The 27,499-nt window shown below is 36.1% G+C and overlaps 1 protein-coding gene across 6 annotated transcripts in view; it reads left to right on the top strand.

Moving 5' to 3' along the window:
* The window catches only part of VPS13B (vacuolar protein sorting 13 homolog B), a 750,734-nt gene that overhangs the window by 8,685 nt on the left and 714,550 nt on the right, over nt 1-27,499 (top strand). For 5 of the 6 annotated variants that reach the window (XM_028108579.1, XM_028108553.1, XM_028108546.1 and 2 more), the window contains exon 3: nt 7,773-7,916. The exons of the other annotated variant lie outside the window; for it this stretch is intronic. In XM_028108579.1, the coding sequence (XP_027964380.1) occupies nt 7,773-7,916 (144 nt within the window). The remainder of the gene's footprint in view (nt 1-7,772; nt 7,917-27,499) is intronic. 6 annotated transcript variants of the gene reach the window in all.

Raw genomic sequence — 27,499 nt, 5'->3', positions numbered from 1 at the left:
TATCTTTGTTACTGATTTCTAATTTAATTCCACTGTGGTCAGCATAGTTTCTGTATTTTAATCCATTATAATTTATGAGTCAGTATATGGTCTGTTTTTGTAAATGTTCTGTATGCAATTGATAAAAAGTGTGTATTGTGCAGTTGTTGCTATATTCTTCCATAAATATCATTTACTTCAAATTAGTTAATAGAGTTCTTAAAATCTTGTAAATCCATGTGGATTTTCATATCTGCTGTTCTGTCAATTACTAAGGTATGTTAATACCTACAATTATTATTTGTCTACTTTTTAATTTTGCCAGCTTTCACCTTTATATCTAGAAATTAGGTGTACACAAATTTAAGTGTTATCTATTCAACATACTTAAAAATCATGCTTAAATGTGTCCTTTCATTCTAGTAATTCTTTTTGCTTTGAAGTTTTTTTTAATAATATTTTAAAAATTGCTTCACTTAGCATAATACCCTGAAAGACATGTATCATATGATCTCACTGATATGAGGAATTCTTAATCTCAGGAAACAAACTGAGGGTTGCTGGAGTGGTGGGGGTGGGAGGGATGGGGTGGCTGGGTGATAGACACTGGGGAGGGTATGTGCTCTGGTGAGTGCTGTGAATTGTGTAAGACTGATGAATCACAGACTAGTACCTCTGAAGCAAATAATACATTATATGTTAAAAAAAAAATTGCTTCAGTTGCTGACCCTAAAGGTTACCGAATGCATATTTGACTTATTAGAGTCTAACTTAGTACTTTTACCATTTCCTGAACAATCTTACAACAGTTTGACTACATATACCCTTCCACTTCCCTTCATTTTGTTGGTATTGTGGTCGTTCTTTTTGCTTGTTTGGTTTGGGTTAGCTTGTTTAGGTTAGCTGGGTTTAGCTTATATTTTCCTACCATTTCAGGTAGAAGTTTAGGTTATTGATTTTTGGTAGATTTCTTCTATTATAGGCATTTAAACAGCTACAAATGTCTTTGGCTGCATCCCATAAGCTTTGATATGTCGTATTTTCATTTTCATTCAGTTCAGATGCGTACTGATTGTCCTTGATGAATGTGTATTTTTGCATTTGTTGGATGGAGTGGTTTATGGATTTCAGGTTTAATTGGTTGATAGTGTTCAGGTCTTCTATATCTTGGTTGATTTTCTGTCTGTACATTGTGAATATTAAAGTCTCTGTTGAAATATCTTTTTACTTTTGTCAGTGTTTATGTATTTTGGGGTTCTGTTGCTATGCTCACATATGTTTTTATATTTTCTTGCATTAAAACCCTTCTATTGTTATAAAGTGTCTTATCTTTAATATTTTTTTCCTTAAAGTCTATTTTCTTAATAGTGTACTCCAGTTCTGTGGTTGCTGTTTGCATTATACGTGTATATTTTTTTCTCAGTATACTAATTGTCTTAAACGTTTGCTTTGTGTTGTTTATTCATGCCTAGTACCATCTCTTTGAAAGTTTTACTGGCATGTTACTGAGCTTTACCTCTTTTCAAATTTCATCTTGTTCATTGTAATTTTTTTAATACTTATTTGACAGAGACACAGCGAGAGAAGGAACATAAGCAGGGGGAGTGGGAGAGGGAGAAGCAGGGTTCCTGCTGAGCAGGGAGCCCGATGTGGGGCCCAGTCCCAGGATCCTGGGATCATGACCTGAGCTGAAGGCAGATGCTTAATGACTGAGCCACCCAGGTGCCCCCATTCATTATAATTTTATCCCATGACTGGGATAAACTATTCATTTTGGAAAACAGTCATATGAAAAACAGGAATGGGGCACCTGAGTGGCTCAGTCGGTTAAATGTCTGACTCTTGATTTCAGCTCAGGTCATGATCTCAGGGTCATGAGATTGAGCCCTGTGTCAGGCTCTACACTGGGTGTGGAGCCTGCATAAGATTCTCTCTCTCCCTCGCCCCCTCCCCCTGCCTCCCTCTCAAAAACAAAAACAGAAAAAAACAAAACAGGAGGAAGGAAACACTGCTGGAAATTAATATCATAGAAATGAAAATTACTTATATGCCTAAAAGAGAATCTGTACCATTTAAATAGCAAGAAAATGTTGTATTTCAGGTATTCTAGGTGAGACACAGGGTCACATGACTTCCTTGGAGTCTCATTTACTGCTTTTTAATTGACATATAATTGACATAAAAGTATAATATTAGGTGAACTACATAATTTGATATTTTTATATATTGCAAAAAGATCAGTTATCACAATAAGTCTAGTTAACATCTGCTACCCTGCATAGTTAACAAGTATTTTTTTTGGTAATGAGAATTTACAAGATTTACTCTCTTTGCAACATTCATATATGCAGTTCAGTATCATTAAAGTCTTCATGCTGTACATTACATCCCCATGACTTATTTTACAACTGGAAGTTTGTACCTTTTGACCCCTTTCACCCATTTTGCCCACCCTCCACCCCATGCCCCTGGCAACCACCAATCTATTCTCTATATCTATAGAAAAAAAATCTTTTAATAGGTTTTTTTTTTTAAGATTTGATTTATTTGAGAGAGAGAGAATGAGAGAGAGCACGAGAGGGAAGAGGGTCAGAGGGAGAAACAGACTCCCCTCTGAGCAGGGAGCCCGATGCGGGACTCGATTCCGGGACTCCAGGATCATGACCTGAGCCGAAGGCAGTCACCCAACCAACTGAGCCACCCAGGCACCCAGAAAAAAATTATCTTTTAAAAATTTTTAAGATTTATTTTCAATCTATTTCTTTTTGAATCTAAATCTCTTGAGGAGAACATATAGTTTGATCATTTTTAAAATCCCACCTTGGGGTACCTGGTGGCTCAGTCAGTTAAGCATCCTATTCTTGATTTGGCTCAGATCATGATCTCAGTGCTGTGGAATCGAGCCCTGCTTTGGGCTCCGTGTTGGGTGTGGAGCCTGCTTGAGATTTTCTCTCTCCCTCTCTCCTTATCCCCACTCTAAAAATAAATAAATAAAATCCAGTCTGACAATCTTTGCCTTTTTTTTTTTTTTAAAGATTTTATTTATCTTAAATAGCACAAGCAGGGGTAGCAGCAGGGAGAGGGAGAAGCAGGCTCTCTGCTGATCAGGGAGCCATTGCGGGGCTTGATTCCAGAACCCTGGGATCATGACCTGAGCCGAAGGCTGATGCCACCCAGGCGCCCCCAATCTTTGCCTTTTGACTGGAGTATTTAATCCCTCCACATTTAATGTTTTTAATCATATGGTTGGATTTCTATCTACCATTTTCTATTGTCAGTGTTTCTTGTGTTCTTTTTTGTTTTTCTCATAATCCTTTACTACTTTTTTACATTAAGTAGATATTTTTTAATGTTTCATTTTAATTCCTTTTGTTCTTAGTGGTTGCTCAAAGGCTTACAATATACATCCAATTTTTTATAGTCTATTTCAGATTAATGCTAAATTTGTTACATTAAAATACAGAAACTTTCTCCATTATAGCTCCATTACTTCCCCCTTCTTTGTGCCATTGTCATATGTATTGCATCTTTGTGTCCAACAGTACAATTTGATAATTATGTTTTAGGTAATGGCCTTTTAAATCAGGAGAAAAAATACATTTATATTGTCCTTTAATGATTATATAATTACATTCATTGGTGCTTTTTTGTGAATTTGAGTTACCGTCTGGTGTTCCTTCCTTTCAGTCTGATGAACTTTTAGTATTCAGTTAACAGTGAATTACCTTGAGTCTTTATTTGGGTGTTCCTTTATTTTGCCTTCATTTTTGAACCCATTTTATAGTAAGTTGTAGCAACTCTGAATTCTGATTTCCTCTATCCAGGGGATGGTTGTTGTTGATGTTGGTTTATTTATTTTAGTGACTTGCCTGAACCACATTTGTGGTGTTTCCCCTATAGTGTGTGGTCTCTAATGTTTGTGCTCTCCCCCTGCCCCCCCCACCCCTTCTTTGTGTATTCAGCTCTGGCTTTCTAGGGATTACCCTGGGTCACTGTAACTTAGTCATCAGCCATTGATTGGCTAGAGGCTGTTTAAACCATTGAACCAGTAAGTCTTCCACTCTTTCCATACACTTTCTTCCACTTCTACACATATATTAGATAATGCTCACAATTCAGGGAGTTTATAAATCTGGTTATCCCCCCCCCTTTTTTTTAACTTACTGGGTTTACACGGTCTCTTGGTTAACCATGAATGAGTAGATTGTTAGTTCCCTCTCCTCTAAGTAAGCACAACCTGGCAAATGCATATAGCTTTCCAGTCTATCAGGGATATGTGAAATCATAGCAAGGTCATCTTTGGCTGTTTTGTTCTCTTGATCTCTCTGTTAATTTTCTGGCCAGTCTGCTGTTTTGTTGCTTGTACCAACAAGTATTGTGACCTGAGGTTAGACTTCCCTTTTGCCTCTGATTTTTTCTGTCATTTTTGACAACTTTGTCTAGTTTTGTCATTGCTTTTTGGAAAGAGGATTTGCCAACTTCCTAACTCAGAATTTGTAAAGTCCTGTCCTGTATTCATTTTTATTTTGTAGTAAAAAGCATATAACATAACATATAACTTAAAATTTACCATTTTGAAGGATACACTAGTGTTAACTATATGCACATTGTTATTGAATAGATCTGTAGAACTTCTTCATCTTTCAAAAATTAAAACTCTATAACCATTTAACAACAACTTCCTTTTTCCTTCTCCTACCACCACCAGTGCCTGGCAACCACCATTTTACTTTGTTTCTAAGAATTTGACTACTTTAGATACCTTTTATACGTAGAATCATACACTGTTTGTCTTTTTGTGACTGGTTTATTGCACTTAGCATCATGTCTTTAACATGTTTATTCATGTTGTAGCACAAGACAGAATTTCCTCTTTTTAGAAGACTGGATATATTTGATTGTGTATACCACATCTTCTTTATCCATTTCTTTCAATGGACATTTAGGCTGCTTCCACCTCTTGACTATTGTGAATAATGCTGCAGTGAACATGGTTGTGCAAATATCTTTTTGAGATCCTGTTTTCAGTTCTTTTTGGTATAACTCAGAACTGATTTCATATGGTGATTTTTTTTTTTTTTAAAGATGTTATTTGTCAGAGAGAGAGAGCGCGTGCGCGTGCATGCACAAGCACAGGCGGGGAGAAGCAGGCTCCCTGCTGAGTAAGGACTCGATCCCCGGGACCCTGGGATCGTGACCTGAGCCAAAGGCAGACCTTTAACCATCTGAGCCATTCAGGCGTCCCTTATGTGGTGATTCTATTAATTTTTTGAGGAACTTCCATAATGCTTTCTTTAGTGGCTGCATCATTTTATATTTTCACCAGCAGCACACAAGGGTTCCAGTTTCTCCACAAAGCTGCCAGCACTTGTTACTTTTTGTGTAATAGTGGCCGTTCCATTAGCATTGTGGTCATTGTGGTTTTGATTTGCATTTCCTTGATTAGTGATGTTAAACATCTTCTCATATACTTGCTGGCAATTTGTATTCTTTTGAGAAATGTCTATTCGGTGATTTATCCACTTTTAAATTGGATTACTTTTTGTTTATTTTAGATATTAACCCCTTATCAGATAAATGGTTTGCGAATATTTTTTCCCATTACATAGGTTGCCTTTTCACTCTCTTGAATGTTTTCTTTGCTGCATGAAGGTTTTTAGGTTTGTCTATGTTTGCTTTTGTTACTTGTTAAATTTAGTTTTAAAGTATGCCTGTTTTCTGTTAGAATATTTTGTTATAGCCTACCTAGAATTAGGTTTTTGAGAACTATTTAACCCCCTTCTTATTGTTTGTTACTAATATTCTTTGTACAGTCATAGATGTTCTGGTATTAGGAATGCATTTTTCACAATGTATTTCTGAAGAGTTATAAGTGAATAAAGTATTTTAAAGTTGTACAGTGTATCTTGAAGTAAAAAGAATGAAAATTGCTTTTATAGTTACATTCAGGATGGTCTGTCTACTATAACAACATTTGTGTTTTGTCTTTTACAAGGCATAAATGTATTTCCGTTTTTTACAACTCTGAGGAAATGGAAATGATCTTATAGTCAGATGATTAATAAGTGTTGAACTTCAAGTCAATTTCAATATGGGTGATATGGTTCAAAATTCCATATTCAAATATAGAATGCTGCCTCTTGGGTTATTGTTTAGGTAGTAGTAAAGTTGATTAGAAGCATTCTGACAATACCGAGGTCATGAGTTTGATTCATATGCTTTTAACTTCTTCCTGCGAAAATCCAATTTGTACCCATAAATTGCAACTTCGGTAGGCATTTCACAAATGTTTCTTTGTTACACAAGTCAGGAAGTGGTAGAGATGGCAATATCATGGGCTCATTGTCCAAATAGATGTATAACCAATGGAAAGGTATTAAATGCTCATAATGGAAGTATAGATGCAATATAGCTATGTGAAGAGCAAGGATTCTGGCATGATATTTTCCAGTTTGGAGTCCTGGTTTTCTAAGATGTGTCATTTTGGGGAATGACTTGACCTTTCCATGCCTCAGATTTTTCATTTGTAAATTGGGTAGAATAACAGTATTTACCTTTTGGGGCTCTTGTAAGGATTAAATAGTTCTGTGCAGGTAAAGTCCCTGGTACATAGTAAGTGCTCAGTAAACATTGTTTTTGTTATAGACAATAATGAAAATATAATCTGTGCCAATTGATTTATACTTCAAATTAATCTTTCAAATTACTAATGGCAAATATTTAAAATGTGACACTCCATTAGAATAATATAGTAGAAATAGATTTTAAGTATTCTGCCCTTGCAGGAGAAAAACTTGTGAAGACATACATGAGGCCCACACATTTCTAAGCGTAGTAAGCATTTTTATAACAATTGTTCTTAGAGGAAGATAATATTCTAAGTACTTTATATAAATTCATTTAATCCTCAATGATACTATTGTTATCCAGATTTTACAGATAAACTGAGACACATACATTAAACAAGTTGTCCAGTGGTTTGCCATATTGCCTGTATTTAGCTATATTGCTATGTTGCTAACCTAAGTAGGTGGGCAGTTGTTCGATGAATAAGTTTAATGTATATTAACTTTCACAAATAGATAACTTAAAATGTGAAGTATAATCTACATGCAATTTTTTCCTTTGTTGATTTGTAACAAAAATTTTGTCAGTGAAACAAGTTACCAATATAAAGTGAACTATGGTGACATTTATGTTTTCATTTCTTTCTTTCTAATAATGGAAATCAGTCAGAAAACATTTAAATTTTACGACCAGATAGTATCCAGGTACAGTCTTTAATTAGGTAAAGCTCAATACTTTTTTTATTTTTCAAGGTTGGTAAATTTTTATTTTGTTGGGTCACTCTCCTATCTCTTAACTCTGCTCTCCCCCATAGCCTTTTAACTTGCGTTATAATCCTGTTCTGTTATTTTAAAACACATTTTAAATACATGTTTTGAATGGAGATTTTAAACAATATGCCATTCAGTTATCTCAGTGCTGCTGTCTACTATGATTATTACAACCACTATCATATATGAACTTTTGTTATATACCACATATTTTATATTATATTCATTCAACAGAAGAAATGGAGGCCTAGGCAGGTTGACTAGCTTATTAAAAGTAACTTGTACAATAAGTTTTTGTGGTGTATCATTACCTATAGTTTAACAAGTTATTTGCTACTTTTTGAGAAACAGTATTTCTTAAAATATTTTTGTTTTAGAAATTTCATTTCTCTTTTCAGAAAGTAATTTGGATGTTATGGAAAAATTAAGCACTTACTTTTAATATTTTGTTTTAAGGAATTGAAATTACCATTCACTTTTTTAAGTGGACATATTCATGAATTGAGGATCCATGTACCATGGACAAAATTGGGTTCAGAACCAGTGGTAATTACCATCAATACAATGGAATGCATTTTGAAACTTAAAGATGGAATACAGGTAAGAAGTTACTGAACCTAGTTTATATTAACCTATTTTAATGTTATTGATGTTATTTCTTTAACTTTTGGGATATGTAACCTTTTACACAAAGTTTACATACACTTACTGTTTCTCAAATGCCTATGAAAGTACCATAATTGCAAAAGGGTATTCTTATATTTGGATGAAATGTTCTAATGGTTATTTTTATACTAATTTTACTTAATCATAGCCATCATAGCGATCATGTAGATGACTTATTATCTGTGTCTAGTAGAAGTAGGACCTGATTGTGTCCCAATTTTCAGGTGAAGGTTTTTGAATTTTTGCAAAAGACCTATATGATTTTTTTATATTTACATGACACTTTTAAATGAGATGAAAATTTCTTGTTTTTTGAAATGAAAATATATTGAATTTACCTTCATATCAAATTTTAAGGTTTTATTTTAATTCGAGTTAACATATGGTGTTACAGTAATCTCAGGTGTGGGGCATAGTAATTTAACACTTCTAAACCTGGTACTCATCACAAGTGCCCTCCGTAATCCCCATCACCTCCTTCACCCATCCCCACACCCACCTCCCCTCTGGTAACCATCAGTTTGTTCTCTATAGTTAATTTGTTTCTTGGCTTGCCTTCTTTTTTCCTCTTGCTGGTTTGAATGGATAAAGAAGCTGTGGTGTATATATACACAATGGAATATTACTCAGCCATAAAAAAAGAATGAAATCTTGCCATTTGCAATGACGTGGATAGAGCTAGAGATTATTATGCTAAGCAAAATAAGTCAGAGAAAGACAAATAGCATACGATTTCACTCTTATGTGGAGTTTAAGAAACCTATCAAATTTCATTGTGTTTTTGAAGTTTTGGTATCAGAAGCTGATTTTTTTTTTTTTTTTCGACTTAACCTTTTCTCTGACCATCTTACATTTCTCTTTAGTGTTTTTTTTCTTTTTTGTAAAGTTGTAATACTGATTTTTTTTTAAAGGAGTTTCTAGCAAAAATTAATCTAGGAAGCAAATAGGTCTGAGAGCAGTATATCATAAATTTTTCCATTTTCATCTTATAGAAAAGTAGTCTCTTTCATTTTCCTTAGCCCATATTTAACTTGTAGTTTAAAAAATGCTTTCTAGAACCAAATGAGTTGATGAGTATTAATAATTTAAATTTAACAATTTAATAACTTATTAAACGTTAAGGCAATTTTAGCATGTCCTAAATATAACTTCAATCGGTGAAATTAAGATTATTTATGATGTTAAAATAATTTCCTTTTTTAAGAAGATACATTGTCATGTCAACCCACTGGGCTTATCTTTTTTTTCCTTTTATGAAATCTTTGAATCTAAGCCTATATTATCTAATTTAACTGATGTAGTTTCTGGAAGTAAGTAGACCAATGCTATATTTCCATGAGAATTTATTTTGTAAACATAAAATACATGGGAGATAGATTTAGAAGTCTGTGAGATAGTTATATTACGAGTTTTATTTTACATTTATTTTAGGTAATACTTAAATGGTCTTAATCATCATCTGTTCCTGGAATTTAATTTTTTTTTTAAAAGTCTGGACTTGGTTATACCACCCATGGAGTGCTCCATATTAAAAGAGGAAAAAAAAAATCCAGACACTAAGTATTTTTTCAATGGGAAGGTGGAAGTTTCAAGGCCAGATGTCCCATAAGAAACACATTTTAAAAGAGGCAAATTACAACTAATTATAGAGGCTGCAGAAAAAGATTTGTAACACATGACTTAGTGCAACCTAGAACAAATATTTGATATTGGACCATGCAGATGGCTACTGCAGGAATGATCAGGTTTCCTGCTTGCATGGTATTTGAGACTTGAATTTTGTGGTGTGTACAGCAAAAGGTCAAGTGTCATGAATGTAAACTACTCTAAAAACAAGTATTTTTTGCAGATGTTTAAAATTTTGAGGTAGAAAAGATTTTTGAAAATTGCAGTTGACATTTGGACAAATTATTCAGCAGTGTCCATCCCTGGAGAGTAATACTTAGGTTAGTGATTGGAATTAATTTTTCAGTCAGACATTATAGATGAAACACATTTTTAAACAGTTTATTTTCCTATTTTAAGCTTTGATTAGTGTAGTAGGAAATTAAGTTAAAAAGTCACACATGTACTAGTAAAACTGAATAAGCCCATATTTAATTAAAATTATTTCAGATTATTACATTGTAGAATCAACATGAAGAAAATACTTATTTCATAAATTAGTGTGGATGGTTGGTTAAAGGAAGAGATTGTTTAGAGTTAAAGATATGAATCTGTTAAAAATAACTACTGTTGATATTTGACAGTAATAAATACAACTTAAAAAGTTAGAAATTTGAGGTCTAATTCAGAAAAGGTTATTACAAAAATATAATGCTAAATGCCTTGGTAAGAAGGCAAGTCTGGTTTGTAAAGTTCAGTTTAATTCTACTAACATTGTTGATTTCCTGCTCTTCAGTGCACTGAACACCATTGCCAAGGTATTTATATAATCTTCTAAGGAGACTTAGATTTATGATGATTGAGGGTGACTCTAGTGATAATTACAATATACGGCCTTAGCATGTCTCTGTAACTAGTTTTTTTTTGTTTTTTTGTTTTTTTTTTAAAGACATTTATTTTAGCGAGTTCATGTGCATGAGCTCTGGGGGGAAAAGGGAGAGGGAGAAATCTCAAGCAGACTCCCTGCTGAGTGTGGATCTCCATTTTTCCACCCTGAGATCATGACCTGAGCTGAAACCAAGAGTATGTAGCTCAACCAACCAACCCACCCAGGCGCCTCTGTAATTAGTTTTATGGAGCTTTTTTTCGATGAGAAGGTGACCCAAGTTGTTGGGTCAAATAAAGGCCACCTTGATGTTCACACTGAATTATTTTTAATACATTGATATTTCACTCAGAAAATATTTAACTGTTAGCTGTTTACTGTGGGAGACCTGTCTGCCATCATACCCACCTTTGGATCCTTCAGATTTTACTTGTGAGGTTTTTTGTTTGTTTGTTTTTGTTTTTTGGTTCTTTTTTGTTTTTTTGACTTCAGTTACAGAATTTGATTCATGACATCATCACTGGTCCAGGTCTGACTTATTTAAATAGTTCACTCTAATAAATACACGTGGATCCAGCACATAGCTCAGTAACTTATATTTAACTGTATGCTCCTCTCCTTTTGCATATTCTTGCTTTTCAACCTTTATGGGCCTCATCTGTAAAATAGGGCAAGACTTGATACATAGTTCTTATTCTATGGTTGTATATGCTTTCTTTGCTCATTAATAAGTCTTGCAAAACTTCTTCAACCTAGAGTAGTAGTAAATTTGTTTTTAAAGAACTATTTATTCGGGCCTTTGTATTGCCTGGAAAGTTTAAAAAACAACAAAAACAACCCCTCCCCCCCCAAAAAACCCTATGAAATCTTTTCACTTGTTAAATGTGACTGTTTGCAAGGCTATTTATAGAATACTCACTGTTCATAAAAAAAACCCGAAAATCTTTTGTACCTAAACCAAAACTTTAAAATTATCAGTAAAAACTGGGGATAAACAAACAGCTTTTGGTTAATGTATGTATGTACTTTTAATCCCTGGTTAGTGCTTGGAGTTACAGGACAATCTTGCTGTCCTTTCTCCTTGCATGTTTTTTGGTGCTGTAGAAAGCCATTATTTGTTTAGGTGGTCTTGAAGAGGGAAGTGTCCTATCTTGTCCTTGAAGCTTGAGCACTATGCTGGAGGAAGTTTTGGTAAGGCTATTAACAATATTTATATGGACTTTTTAAAAAACTTTAATTCTCTTAAATGAGGTGGGATTAATTTGAATAACTACGGCGTTAGTAGTCATTTGAATGTGTCGTCCTCCCCCACCCCCTACTCCTGCCAAAATTCATATATTGAAATTCTCCCCAAAGATGATGGTATTAGGAGGTAGGATCTTTGGGAGATGCTTAAGTCATGAGCCCTCATAAATGGGATTAGTGCCTTATAAAAGAGGCTCCAGAGAGATGCCTGTCTCTTTTGCCATGTGAGGACACAGTGAAAAGGTACCGGCTGTGAACTGGGAAGAGGGCCCTCAAACCAGACCATGTTGGCACCTTGATCTTGGACTTCCCAGCCTCCAGCCTGTGAGAAAAAAATTTCTGTTGCTGTTATAAGCTACCAAGTTATCCAGTCTGTGGTATTTTTTATAGCAGCCCACATGGACTAAGACAACTACTTTTTCAGAAATTTAACAGGGTTCAGAAATGCTGACTTAGGCTGTGGAATTTATTGCATTATTATTGATTTCCTCACTTGCACTGCTGCAGGTTAATGATGGTGGTTATGATAATAGCAGATAATGTAGTCTAGATTCTCTCTGTAGCTTCCTTCTATAAAAAAGTGAGAAAGTTCCCTATAAATTATGGGTAGTGTCTTTACCTCTCACAAGGGAACCCCTTTTATATTGTGAAGGAGATGAATCCTCTGGTACATCTTCTTGTGTAACAGTTCAGAAAAGCTACATAATTGTTAATAAGATGAATTATTATAACTTCATATCATTTTGATCTAGTAAAGAATTTTTTTTTTTTAAAAGGTTTTATTTATTTGACAGCAAGAGAGAGCAGGAACACAAGTAGGGGGAGTGGGAGAGGGAGAAGCAGACTCCTGCTGGGCAGGGAGCCCGATGCGGGGCTTGATCCCAGGACCCTGGGACCATGACCTGAGCCGAAGGCAGACGCTTAACGACTGAGCCACCCAGGTGCCCCTAGTAAAGAATTTTGTAAGTGGAGTATGTAGCTAAATAATTTCCAGGCTTTGGCTATATCTTGTTTCTCGTGTTGTGACTGGAATGGTGAAATAAGACTGGGGAGTGGGGCATTGACCTTTTGTGTAAAGAAGGTGAATGGAGGATTCAGTAGAGGAGAATCCAGAAGTCCCTGACAGTGACTCCTACGTTATCTGCCCTGGTGGCAGGCCACATGAAAGAGTGGAGAAACTGTATAATTCAAAACCAAGTAATATGTGGAGGAGGGATAGTAGTAGTAGTAGTAAATGTCCCTTCACATTCTTAGTTGAAAGAAGAATAAGCCAGCCAAATCACCATTTCTTTTAAGACACACATAAAATTGTGTTTTGCTGAAGAAATTTTAAATACGTGAATCTGATCCTGAATTTACTTGCACTTAATTAGAGGTATACCAAATTCTTCAGTAAGTGAGGTGTGCAGTTTAGTCAGGTGCAGCAAGCATTAAGGTGATTCCTGTTCTCTTCTGTATATCTTGGATCTTCTAAAACTAATACCTGAGATTATATTCTAAGTCTGTTTTGAGATGTGGTAGAGAAAGAGATACTTTCGAGTTTCACTCTGGGTGGAATCCTTTATGTATTTATATATTTTGGTTATTGGTGGTTGTTTTCACTTTTAGTCCCATTTTATGGAGATGTAATTGATAAATTAAAATACATTAAAGTGTACAATGTGGTGATATAAGTATATTGTGAAAGAATTCACACCATCAAGTTAATACTTCCTTTACCTCACAGTCAACTGTTTTTTTAACCTTTTTAATTTTTTTTTGATGAGAATACTTAAGATCTACTCTTAGCAAATTTCAAGTATACAATATAGTATCATTAACTGTAGTCACCAAGTTGTACATTAGAATCTTAGATCTTGTTCAGCTAATAACTGAAAATTGTACCCTTTGATATTGCCCATTTCACCCAGGACCTGTCAAACATTATTATTCTACTGTTTCTATAAGTTTGACAGTTTTTTTGTTTTTTTTTTTTAAGATTCCACATAGTATTTGCCTGGCTTATTTCATTTCCCACAATGCCCTTTAGGTTTATCTGTGTTGTTACAAATGGCAGGATTTCTTTTTTTTTTTTTTTTAAAGATTTTATTTATTTATTTGACAGGAGAGAGGGAACACAAGCAGGGGGAGTGGGAGAGGGAGAAGCAGGCTTCCCGCCGAGCAGGGAGCCGGATGCGGGGCACGATCCCAGGATCCTGGGATCATGACCTGAGCCGAAGGCAGCCGCTTAACGACTGAGCCACCCAGGCACCCCAGGATTTCTTTATTTTTCACAGCTGAGTAATGTGCGCACGCATATCCACTCCCCCATTGTTGGACCCTTAGGTTATTTCCGTTCATGGCTTTTGTGAGTAATGCTGCCGTGAACATGAGAGTACAGATGTCTCTTTGAAATAATATTATTTTCTTTCCATATATACCCAGAAGTGGGATTGCCAGAAGTGGATAATGTGGTAGTTCTATTTTTGAATTTTTGAGGAACCTCTGTACAGTTTTCCAGTTTTCCATGACAATGCCAGTTTACATTACCACCAATGTTGTACAAAGGTTCCCTATTTTCAGTATTTGTTGTTTCTTGTCTATTAGATGATAGCCATCCTAAGAGGCTTGGAGTGATAGTTCATTGTGGTTTTGATTTGTATTTTTCTGATAGTTATTGTTGTTCAGCACCTTTTCAGGTATCTTTTGGCCATTTGTGTAACTTTTTTAGAAAAATGTTTATTCAGTTCCTTTGCTCATTTTTAATTGGATTGTTTTTTGATATTGTACAAGTTCATTTTTTATATTTTAGATATTAACCCGTTATGAGATACATGATTTGCACATATATTCTCCCATACCATAGATTGACTTTTCATTTTGTTGAGAGTTTCCTTGGCTGTGCAGAAGCTTTTTAATATGATGTAGTCCCACTTTTTTTTCTTTTTTCTTTTTTTTTTTTTTGGTTTTTGTTGCCTGTGCTTTTGGTGTTGTATCCAAAAATCATTGCTATGACTGATGTCAAGGAACCTTTCCATTATGTTTTCTTTTAGTAGTTGTACAGTTTCAGGTCTTATGTTTAACTCTTATCCCTTCTGAGTTAATTTGTATGAGTGGTGTAAGATCGAGTCCATTTTCATTTATTGTTTTGTACCTGGAGATCCAATTTTCCCAGCATGATTTATTGAAGAGCCTGTCCTTTCTGCACTGTGTGTTCTTGGTGCCTTTGTCAAGGATTAGTTGACTGTATATGTATGGGTTTATTTCTGGGCTCTTAATTCTGTTTCATTGATATGTGTCTGTTTTTATGCCAGTACCATACTATTTTGATTACTGTAGCTTTGTAATATATTTGAAATCAGGAAGTGTGATGCCTCCAGCTTTGTTCTTCTTTCTCAAGATTGCTTTGGCTATTTGAGATTTTTTTTGTGGTTCCATATGAATTTTGGAATTGTTTTTCCTATATATGCGAAAAAATGCCATTGGAATTTTGATAGGGTTAGCAGTGAATCTGTAGATCACTTTAGATACAGTATTTTGTTTTTTGATGCTGTTGTAAACAAGAATGCTTTTTAATTTTCTCTGATAGCTCATTAATAGCATATAGAAACACTGATTTTTGTATATTTACTTTGTATTGAATCTATTAGTCCTGTTGTTTTGTAGGATTCTTTAGAGTTTTCTATATGTAAGATAATGTTATCTGCAAACATAATTTTAATGCTCACTTTCTGATTTGGATGCCTTTTATTTCTTTCCTAGTTGCTCTGGCTAGGATTTCCAGAATTACACTGAGTAAAAGTGGTGGGAGTGGGCATCTTTGTCTTGTTTCTATTCTTATAGGAAAAGCTTTCAGCTTTTCACCATTGAGTATGATGTTAGCTGTCATGGTGTCATATATGGCTTTTATTATGTTGAAGTACATCCCTTCTTTTTTATTTTATTATGTTAAGAAGTACATTCCTTGTATACCTAATTTGTTGAGAGCTTTTATCATGAAAGGATGTTGAATATTGTCAGATGCTTTTTCTGACATATCTAATGAGATATGATTTTTATCTTTCATTTGTTAATGTGATGTATTACATTTATTTATTTGCATATTTTGAACCGTCCTGGCATCCCAGGGTTAAATCCACTTGATCATGCTTTATGATTTTTTTTTTAATGTGCTGTTGAATTCAATTTGCTAATACCTTATTGGGAATTATTACATATATATTCATCAGGGATATTGGCCAGTAATTGTCCTATAGTGTCCTTGTCTGGGTTTGGTATCAGAATAATGTTGGACTCATAAAGAGTTTGGAAGTATTCCATCTACTCAATTTTTTGGAAGTTTGAGAAGGATTGGCATTAATTCTTCTGTATATATTTGGTATAATTCACCAGTGAAGTATCTTTCTTGGGCTTCGTTGGGAGTTTAAGATTTTATTTTAATTACCTGGTGCTCATCATGACAAGTGCACTCATTAGTCCCCATCATCTATTTCACCCATTCCTCTACCCACCTCCCCTCTGGTAACCAGGAGTTTGTTCTCTATAGTTAATAGTTGATTTCTTGGTTTATTGCTCTTTCCCCCACCCTTTGCTTATTGTTTTGTTTCTTAAATTCCACATATGAGTAAAATCATATGGTATTTGTCTTTCTCCGACTTATTTCACTTAGCTCCATACATGTTGTTGCAAATGGCAAGATTTCAGTCTTTTTTTATGGCTGAATAATATTCCATTGTGTAGGTATATACCACATCTTCTTCATCAATTCATCAATCTGGATACTTGGGCTGTTTCAGTAATTTGGGGATTGTAGATAATGCCGCTATAAACACTGGGGTGCATGTATCCCTTTGAATTAATGTTTTTTTATTCTTTGGGTAAATACCTAGTAGTCCATTTGCTGGATCATAGGGTAGTTCTATTTTTAACTTTTTGAGGAACTACTATACTGACTTCCACAGTGGCTGCAGTGGTTTGCATTCCCACCAACAGTGCAAGAGGGTTCCCCTTTCTCCACATCTCTGACGTCTGTTTCTTGTGTTGTGATTTTAGCTATTTTGACAGGTGTGAGGTGATATCCCTCTATAATTTGGATTTGCTTTTTTCCCTGATGAGTGATGTTGAGCATCTTTTCATGTATCTGTTGGCCATCTGTATGTCTTTGGAAAAATGTCTATTCATGTCTTCTGCCCATTTTTAATTGGATTATTTTTTGAGTGTTGAGTTTGATAAATTCTCTATAGATTTTGGATACTAACCCTCTTATCAGGGTTATGTTAGATATGTCATTTGTGAATATCTTCTCTCATTTTGTAGGCTGCCTTTTAGTTTTGTTGATTGTTTCCTTCACTGTGCAGAAACTTTTTATTCTGATGAAGTCCCAATATTTTTGCTTTTGTTTCCATTGCCTCAGGAGGTCCACCTAGAGAAAAGTTGCATGATTGATGTCTGAGAAACTACAGCTTGTGCTTTCTTCAAGGACTTTTATGGTTTCCTGTCTCACATTTAGGTCTTTAATCTGTTTTGAATTTATTTTTGTGTATGGTGTAAGAAATTGGTCCAGTTTCTTTCCTGCTTTGTTGATTAATTGACCATATAATTGTGGGTTCATTTCTAGGTTTTCTGTTCTGTTCCATTGATCTATGTGTGTGTTTTTATGCCAGTAGCATACTGTTTCGATCACTACAGCTTTGTAATATAACTTGAAGTCTGGAATTATGATGCCTCCAGCTTCGCTTTTCTTTTCAAGATTGCTTTGGCTATTTGGGGTCCTTTGTGCTTCCATACAAATTTTAGGATTGTTTTAGCTCTGTGAAAAATGCTGGTGGTATTTTGATAGGTATTGTATTAAATGTGTAGATTGCTTTAAGTTGTATAGAGAATTTAACAATATTTGTTCTTCCAATCCACTAGGGTGGGATGTCTTTCCATTTTTTTGTGTCATTTTCAATTTCTTTCCTAAGTGTTCTGTAGTTTTCAGAGTACAGATCATTTACCTCCTTGTTTAGGTTTATTCCTAGGTATCTTATTGTTTTTGGTGCAATTGTAAATGGATGGATTCCTTGATTTCTCTTTCTGCTGGTTCATTATTGGTATACAGAGATGCAACAGATTTCTGTACATTGATTTTGTATCCTGTGGCTTTACTGGATTCATGTATCAGTGCTAGCAATTTTTTTGGTGGAGTCTTTTGGGTTTTCTATATATATAGTGTAATGTCATCTGCAAATAGTGAAAGTTTGACTTCTTCCTTGCTGATTTGGTTGCTTTTATTTCTTACTGTTGTCTGATTACTGAGACTAGGACTTCCAGTACTATGTTAAATAACAGTGTTGAGTGTGGACATCCTTGTCTTCTTCCTGATCTTAGGGGAAAGGCTCTCAGTTTTTCCGCATTGTGGATGATACTTGCTGTTGGTTTTTCATATATGGACTTTATTATGTTGAGGTATGTTCCCTTTAAACCTACTTTATTGAAGGTTTCTGTCATCAGTGGATGTTGTACTTTGTCAAATGCATTTTCTGCATCTATTGAAAGGATCATATGGTTCTTATCCTTTCTATTATTGATGTGATGTATCATGTCGATTTGTGAATGTTGAACCACCCTTGCATCCCAGAAATAAATCCCACTTGATCGTGTTGAATGATTTTTAAAACATTTTTCTAATGTATTGTTGGATTTGGTTCACTAGTATTTTGTTGAGGATTTTTGCATCTGCGTTCATCAGAGATATTGGCCTGTAGTTTTTTTTTTTTTTTTTTTTTTGTGGTGTCTTTATCTGGTTTGGTATCAGGGTAATGCTGGCCTCAGAATGAACTTGGAAGTTTTCCTTTCTTTTCTATTTTTTTTGGAGTGGTTTGAGAATTAGTAGTAACTCTTCTTTAAATGGTATAATTCGCCTGTGAAGCTATATGATCCTGGACTTTTTGGGACATTTTTGATTACTGATTCAGTTTCTTTGCTGGTTATCAGTCTGTTCAGATTTCCTATTTCTTCCTGTTTTAGTTTTAGTATTTTGGTAAGTTTATATGTTTTTAGGCATTTACCCATTTCTTCTAGGTTGGTCAGAAAAGATGCCTGGTATGACTTTGATCTGTTTGAATTTGTTGAGGCTTGTTTTGTGGCCTAATATGTGATCTCTCCTGGAGAATGTTCCATGTGCACTTGAAAAGAATGTGTATTCTGTTTCAGGATGGAATGTTCTCAGTCTGCCTGTTAAATCTATCTGGTCCAGTTGTCATTCAAAGCCATTGTTTCCTTGTTGATTTTTTTTTCTGTTTAGATGATCTGTCCATTGATGTAAGTGGGTGTTAAAGTTCCCTACTGTTATTGTATTTTTATTGATCAGTTCCTTTGTTATTAACTGTTTTAGGTATATATGTGCTTCTGTGTTGAGTGAATAAATATTTAGAATTGTTAGATCTTGTTGGATTGTCCCTTTTATTGTTATCTAGTGTCCTTTGTCTCTTGTTACAGTCTTTGTTTTATTTATTTTTTGTAAAGATTTTATTTATTTGTCAGAGAGAACAAGGCTGGGAGTGGGTGGAGGGAGAAACTGGCTCCTCGCCAAGCAAGGAGCTTGATGCAGGACTCGATCCCAAGACCCTGGGATCATGACCTGAGCTGAAGGCAGAAGCTTAACTGACTGAGCCACGTAGGCATCCTGACATTCTTTGTTTTAAAGTCTATTTTGTCTGGTACAAGTACTGCTATTCTGGGTTTCTTTCTTTCTTTCTTTTTTTTTTAATATTTATTCACTTTAGAGAGAGAGAAAAAGAGTGAGAGCACACATAGTGGGGAGGAGGAGGAGGAAGAGAAGGAGAGAGAATATCTCCAGCAGACTTCCCGCTGAGTGAGGGGCCCAGTGCAGAGCTTGATCCCATGACCCTGAGATCATGACCTGAGCTGAAATCGAGAGTTGGACACCCAGCTGACTGAGCCACTCAGGCTTCCCATACTCTGGATTTCTTTTGACATGCATTTGCATGATAAATGTTTCTCCATCTCTTCACTTTCAATCTGCAGGTGTGTTTAGATCTGAAGTGAATCTCTTGTAGGCAGCATATAGATGAGTCTTTTTTTTTTTTTTTTGTCCATTCTGTCACCCTGTGTTTTTTGATTGGAGTGTTTATTCCGTTTACAGTCAAAGTAATTATTGATATGTATTGCCATTTTATTACTTGTTTTATGACTATTTCTGAAGATTTTCCCTGATCCTTTCTTGTCTTTCTCTTTCATGGTTTGCTAGTTTTCTTTAGTGATATATTTGGATTTCTTTCTCTTTATTCTTTGTATATTAGTTGTTTTTGATTTGTGGTTACCGTTAGATTTATATATAATATCATCTGCATATAGCAGTCTACATTAAGTTAGTGGGTGTTTAAGTTTGAACCCATTCTTTATTCCTCCCCATGTTTTAGGTTTATGGTGTCATATTTTACATCCTTTTATTTTGTGAGTTTGACTTTTTTTTCCCCAGAAATATTCCTTTTTATTGCTTTTGTGTTTTCTACCTTCATACTCTCAGTTTTGGCCTTTCCACTCAGAGTCCCCTTTAATATTTCTTATAGGGCTGTTTAGTTGTCATGTACTCCTTTTAGTTTTTGTCTGAGAAGTCTTCATTTCTTCTTCTTTTCTGAACAATAACCTTGCTGAATATAGTGTTTTTTTCCTCTAGGATTTTCCCATTCAGCACTTTGAATGTATCTTGCCATTCCTTTCTGGTGTGGAAAGTTTTTCCTGAAAAATCTGCAGATAGTGTTATGGGGTTTCCTTTGTATGTAATTGTCTTTTGTCTTGCTGTTTTTTGTTTTAATAAGTGTTTTATTGTTACTCTTTTGAGTTTGTTTTTTTATTTTTGAAATCTGCTCTAGGCCTAGTGTGGGCCTTGAACTCATGATGACTCCAAGATCAAGAGCTGCATGCTCTACTGACTGAGCCAGTCAGGTGCCCCTTGTCTTGATCCTTTTAATATTTCTTTTTCACTATATTTTGCCATCTTAACTACAATATGTCTTGATTGACTTTGTTGATTTTTTTTTTTTTTTTTTGTTCAGTATGTTCTGTGCCTCTTTGATCTGTACCTCTGCTTCCTGAGATAAGGGAAGTATTCAGGTATTATTTCTTCAAATAAATTCTCTGCCCCCTTTTGTTTCTCTTCTTCTGGGACTCTTATAATAGGAATGTTTTCACGTTTCATGGTGTCACTGAGTTCCCTGAGTCTTTTCTCATTTTACATAATTATTTTTTTCTCTCTTCTCAGCTTGATTACTTTCCATTATTATCTTTCGGTCATTAATTCATTTCTTTGCTTCTGGACTGCTGTTCATTCCAAGTGTTTCTCATTTTGTTTCTTGTACCCTTTGTCTTTGTTGTTATTCCTTATCTCTGTTTTAATGGTCTCACTAATGTCCCCCACTCTTAAGTCCAGTGAGTATCCTTATGATCATTGCTTTCAATACTCCATCAGGCATGTTACTTTTATCTGTTTTGCTTAATCTCCAGTTGTGTTCTTGTTTTGGTTTTTTGATTTGGGATGAATTCTTCACGCTTCTCATTTTGTCTAAGTCTTTGTGCCTGTTTCTGTGTGTTAGGAAAGGCAGGTACATTTCCTTTTTTTTTTTTTTTTGGTTTTATTTATTTGTCAGAGAGAGCACAAAGCAGGGGGAGCGGCAGGCAGAGGGAGAGGGAGAAGCAGGCTCCCCGCTGAGCAAGGACCCCCCAATGCGGGGCTCAATCCCAGGCCCCTGGGATCATGACCTGAGCCAAAGGCAGACACTTAACTGACTGAGCCACCGAGGCGTCCTGACATTTTTTGTTCTTGAGGGTAATGACCTTATGAAGAAGTTTTGTATTGCCCTGTTGTGTAGTGTCCTCTGTTCCCCAGGGTGTGGTGCTTCCTGGAATGTCTCTAATGTGTGCTGTATGTGCTCTGCTGTTTTGTCCTGGCTGCTTTCTTTCAGGCCAGTCTTCAGGGGCTCTCTCTGCCTGTTGTGGGCACTCTTTGGTCCCTGGCCTGAATGTGATGCGTTTTAACTAGGTCTGCTCTGGTCTGCTTCTGAAATGAGACCTGTTTCCTCTGCTGCTGGAGCTGAGGATTTGCAAAACTCCTGGAGCAGGAGACTGTGTTGGCAGGTGTTTGGGACAATGTTTTGGGGAACGGGGCCCACCATGCTGGTAACTGAGGAAACGGTGACTGGGAAGAGCAGTTGCACAGGAGTGTCCTGGGCGGGGCTTCGTGTAAACAAGTCAGGTAGTGAGTGTTGGAGCTGAATTTATTTCTGGAGGTGGTCCTGTGTTCAAGCTGAACCGCCCTGGAGGGAAATGGTGTCTGTGGGTCCCTGTGTTCCTGGACGGGTGTCTCCGGGAACACTGTTTCACTGGGACATGCTCCAAGATGAGCAGCTAACCTTCCCGCTGTGTGCTCTATGCACTCTTCAGATGGCTGTTTCCTTTCTGTATGTCCATGGGCTGTTTGCCCTGCTTTCTCCAAGAGCAGCCTTGATGTCCTGCGAGCTCTCCCAGAGCCAAGCCTACTGACCTTTAAAACTGTAGGCTTTAAGCCTTGCTGTGGCAAGACCTCAAGAAATTTGGGCCCTGTTGCTTTCTAAGTCAATTGCTATGGGGATTCATTTTCCTCCTGTGCTCCCTTGTGTGCTCGTTTGTCTCTCACCCTTCTCCCCAACTATGGCTCATTCCCCACTGCAGCAGTGGCCATCCTCCATTTCTCTCGCAAGCCCTAGATCTGCACTTTCTACTTCTTCAGTGTGGCCCCTTCTGGGCCTTTAGTTGTGGAGTTTGTTCTGCCAGGGTTCAGATGGATTTTTGGGGTATTTAGGATGATTTGTTAGTTCCCTAGTTGTATTTGTGCAATGAGGTGAGCCTTGGGTCCTCCTCCTCTACTGCCATCTTTCCCTCTGAGATTGGGAGGCTTTAGATTACTGATTTGACATCCTTACTAGTTATGGATCTGTTCAAGTTTTTTTATTTCTTTATGATTCTAGGTTATGTTTCTAGCTATTCACTTCTTCTAGGTTACCCAGTTTGTTGGTGTATAATTTTTCATAGTAGTCTCTTAAGATCCTTTATGTTTCTGTGGTATCTGTTGTAAAGTCTCCTCTTAAATTTCTGATTTTATTGGTCTTCTAGCTAAAGGCTTGTCAATTTTATCTTTTTAAAAACCAACCTACTTTGTTGATCTTTTTCTGTTGTCTTTCTAGTTTTTATTTTACTTATTTTTGCTCTGATCATTGTTATTTCTTTCCTTCTGCTGTCTTTGGGCTTAGTTTGTTCTTTTCCTTGTTCCTTGAAGTGTAATATTGGGTTACTTATTTGAGATCTTTCTTTTTTCTTAAATAGCTACTTATTGCTGTAAACTACCTTCTTAGAATTGCTGTAGCTGCATTCATAAGTTTTGGTATGTTGTGTTTGCATTTTTGTTTGTCTCAAGATATATATATATTTAAAGATTTTATTTATTTATTAGAGAGAGAGAGAGAGCAAGAGAGTGCAAGCAGGGGGAGCTGCAGAGGGAGAGGGAGAAGCAGACTCTCCGCTGAGCAGGGAACCCGATGTGGGGCTCCATTCCAGGACCCTGGGATCATGACCTGAGCCAGAGGCGGAGGCTTAACTGACTGAACCACCCAGGCGCCCCTGTCTCAGGATATTTTTTGATTTCATTTTTGAGGTCTTGTTTTGACCCATTGTTCAGGAGTGTGCTGTGTAATTTTTATGTATTTGCGAATTTTTAACTTTTCCTCATGTTCTTGATATCTAGCTTCATTGTGGTTAGAAAAGGTACTTGGTGTTATTTCAGTCCTCTTAAATTTGTTTAGACTTGTTTCGTGATCTAACAATATGTTCTATCCTGAAAGATGTTCCATTTGTGCAGAAGAATGTGTATTCTGTTGTTGGGTAAAATGTTCTGTGTATATCTGTAAGTTCCATTTGGTAAAAGTATAGTTCAAGTTCAGTATTTCCTTATTGATTTTTCTCTCTAAACTATCCATTGTTGAAAGTGAGGTATTGAAGTTTCCTACTAGTATCGTGTTGCTGTATAATTCTATCTTCAGACTGCTGATATATGTAGGTGTTTTAATATTGGGTGCATGTATATGTACAGTGATTATATTCTCTTGATGAATTGACTTCTTTATCAGTGTCTTTTGTTATAGCTTTTGAGTTAAAGTTTATTTTGTCTAATTATAATTATAGCTACCCTTGTTGTGTTTTGGTTTCCACTTGCATGGAATATCTTTTTCTATCCCTTCATTTTGAGCCTCTGTGTGTCTTTAAAGCTGAAGTGACTCTCTTCCAGGCAGCATGTAGTTGGGCCTTTTTTTTTTTCTTTTTCCTTTTTCATCCATTTAGTCACTCCATTTCTTTTGACTGGAGAATTTATTTGATTGACCTTTAAAGTAATTAGGGATAGGTATGGACTTATTATTGCCATCTATTGTTATATGGTTGTTTTGCATTTCCTTTGTCCCTTATTTCTCTCTCACTCCCTTTTTCTTTGAGCTTTGATGATTTTCTGTAGTGGCATGCCTTGATTCCTTTCTCTCCCATTTGTTAAAGATTATTGAGAGTGCATGCGTGCGTGGGAGAGGCGAGGGAAAGGGAGAGAAAATCTCCAGCAGACTTCCCACTGAGTGAGGGGCCCAACACGGGGCTCAATCCCATAACCCTGAGATCATGACATGAGCTGAAATCAAGAGTGAGACGCTTAACTCACTGAGCCACCCAGGTGCCCCATGCTTCCTTTCTCTTTATCTTTGTGTATATACTATATGTTTTTGTTTTGTGTGATCATGAAGCTTATATAAAACATCTTAGTTATAATCTGTTTTAAGTGGGTAACAGCTTAACTTCTATCACATCCAAAAATGTTACTCTTTCATTACTGCTCCCCCATATTTTGTTTTTGATGTCACAGTTGACATTTTTTTATATTGTGTATCCATTAACAAATTGCTGTAGCTATATTTTTAATACTTTTGTCTTTTTAAAAAAATTTTATTGATTTTATTTGAAAGAGAGAGAGAGTGAGAGCAGGAGGGAGAGGGAGAGAGAATCTGAAGCAGACTGTGCACTGAGCGCAGAGCCCTGCATCTATCCCATGACCCCATGATCATGATCTGAGCTGAAACCAAGAATTGGATGCTTAACTGACTGAGCCACCCAGGTGCCCCAATAATTTTGTCTTTTAAACTTCAGAGTAAAGTGATTTGTACACACCACCATTAGAGTATTAAAGTATTCTGGATTTAACTATATACTTACCTATTTAGTAAGTTACCTATTTAATCTTTCATTTCATCTTGAAGAATTCCTTTTAACATTTCTTATAATGCAGGCTGAGTAATGAACTCCTTTGGGTTTTTGTTTTTTTTTTTTTAATTAAAAACAATTTTTTGTTTTTTTTCTGGGCAAATCTTGACCTTTCTTTCATTTCTGAAGGATAGCCTTGCCTGGTAAAGTATTTTTGTTTGGCAGTTCTCCCAAATAAGATAAATGCAGCACTTTGAATATATCATCCCGCTCTCTTCTGGCTGAGAAATCATCTGATAGCCTTATTGTTTTTTTCTGTGTGTATAAGATTAATTACTTTTCTTTAGCTGCTTTCAAAATTTTCTCTTTGTCTTTATTTTTTGACAGTTTTATTGTATGTCTTATTTGAAGTCCTTTTCAGGTTGAATCTGTATGGAGACCTAGGAGCTTCATGTTCTTGGAAGTCCATATTCTTAAATTTGGGAAGATTTTGCTGTTATTTCTTTAAGCTTTCTGCCCCTTTTCCTTCTCTTCTTCTGGCACTTCACTAATGTAAATATTGTTTTGCTTTATGGTATCTTGTAATTCACATAGTTTTCTTTACTGTTCTAAATTCTTTTAGTTTTTCTCTCCTGAATTGGACAGTTTCAAATGATTTGTTTTTGAGTTCACATTCTTCTGCTTGATCAAGTCTGATGTATCAAGTCAAATTCTGTATCGGATTTTTAAATTTAAGTTTTCAACTCCAGAATTTGTTGAGTTCTTTTTTTATGATTTCTTTCTCTTGAACTCATTTTGATCACCTTTTGTTTCCCTGATTTCATTGAGTTGTCTGTCTTCTTTTGTAGTTCACTGAACTTCCTTAGAACAATTCTTTTATATTTTTTTTCTGGCAATTGTCTTGAGGTCTTGAGCACAGGTTTGTGAGGAAAAATGCTGGTTTTGGGGTCCTAGGTGCTGACTAGCCTGCAGTGGGTGCTGGCAACAATACCTGAGACATAGGTACACTTGGAGCAGCTGTGGTACCACGGTCTTGAGTGGCAGTATGTATGGAGCCAGGGTTGGATGTGTAGACGTACATGGAGCAGATATGGCTCTGGCATCTGAGGTGTTCCTTGGGTTGAGGGGTGCCATTGCAGCCCTGGTCTTGGGGCAGCACAATAGTTGCTCTGTCAGGGGACAGTGCAGCAGCGTCTTCTCCCAGGGGTGTGTGGTTCTGACAGCAGTTGTCAGTGGCAAAAGCTTGCCCATATCGTATGGAGTAGGCAGCTGGAGTCTGCCAATGAATAATAGGGAGTCCTCAACTGCAAAAGCTTTGGGGTAGTCAGTCTCTGGCTGTCCGGAGGGCCCTTGAGGTCCTTAGTTGCAGAGGCTGAAGGCATCCACGTTGTGGCTGATACTGAAAGCCACTGCTCTTTTTTAGCTGTCTGCAGACATTTCTGCTAAATACCTAGTAGTGCAATTGCTGGGTCATAGAGTAGTTTTATTTTTAACTTCTTGAGGAACCTCCATGCTGTTTTCCAGAGTGGCTGCACCAGTTTGCATTCCTACCAACAATAGAAGAGGATTCCCGTTTTTCCTCATCGTCGTCAACATCTATTGTTTCCTGTGTTGTTAATTTTAACCAATCTGACACATGTGAGGTATCTCATTGTGGTTTTGATTTGTATTTCCCTGATGCCAAGTGATGTTGAACATCTTTTCTTTTCTTTTTTTTTAAATATTTTATTTATTTATTCATGAGAGACAGAGGGAGAGAGAGAGAGAAGCAGGCTCCCAAGGAGCAGGGAGCCCGATGCGGGACTCGATCCCAGGACCCTGGGATCATGACCTGAGCCGAAGGCAGACGCTTAACCATCTGAGCCACCCAGGCACCCGAACATCTTTTCATTGTCGACCATTTGTTTGTCTTCTTTGGAGAAATGTCTGTTCATGTCTTCTGCCTATTTCTTGACTGGATTTTTTTTTTTTTTTTTTTTTGGTGTTGAGTTTGATAAGTTCTTTATAGAATTTGGATACTTCCCCTTTTTCAGATAGGTCATTTGCAAATATCTTCTCCCATTCCGTAGGCTGCCTTTCAGTTTTGTTGATTATTTCCTTTGCTGTGCAGAAGCTTTTTATATTGATGAAGTCCAAGAGTTCATTTTTGCTTTTTCCCCTTGCCTCCAGAGAGGTGTCTGGTAAGAAGTTGCTATAGCCAGGGTCAAAGAGGTTGCTGCCTGTGTGTTCTCCTCTAGGATTTTGATGGATTTTTGTCTTACATATAGGTCTTTCATCCATTTTGAATTTATTTTTGTGTATGGTATAAGAAAGTGGTCTAGTTTCATTCTTCTGCATGTTGCTGTCCAGTTTTCCCAACACCATTTATTGAATAGACTGTCTTTTTTCCATTGGGTATTCTTTCCTGCTTTGTCAAAGATTAGTTGAACATACAGTTGTGGGTTCATTTCTGGGTTTTTAATTCTGTTCCATTGATCTTTGTGTCTGTTTTTGTGGCAGTACCATACTGTCTTGATGACTACAGCTTTGT

The sequence above is a fragment of the Eumetopias jubatus genome, unplaced genomic scaffold, assembly GCF_037043125.1.
Source record: "Eumetopias jubatus isolate StellerSeaLion01/CBP00866 unplaced genomic scaffold, mEumJub1_p1.0 scaffold_4, whole genome shotgun sequence".
Lineage (NCBI taxonomy): Eukaryota > Metazoa > Chordata > Mammalia > Carnivora > Otariidae > Eumetopias > Eumetopias jubatus.
The sequence above is the reverse complement of the archived record's forward strand: the minus strand, read 5'-3'. Positions and strand labels throughout refer to the sequence as shown.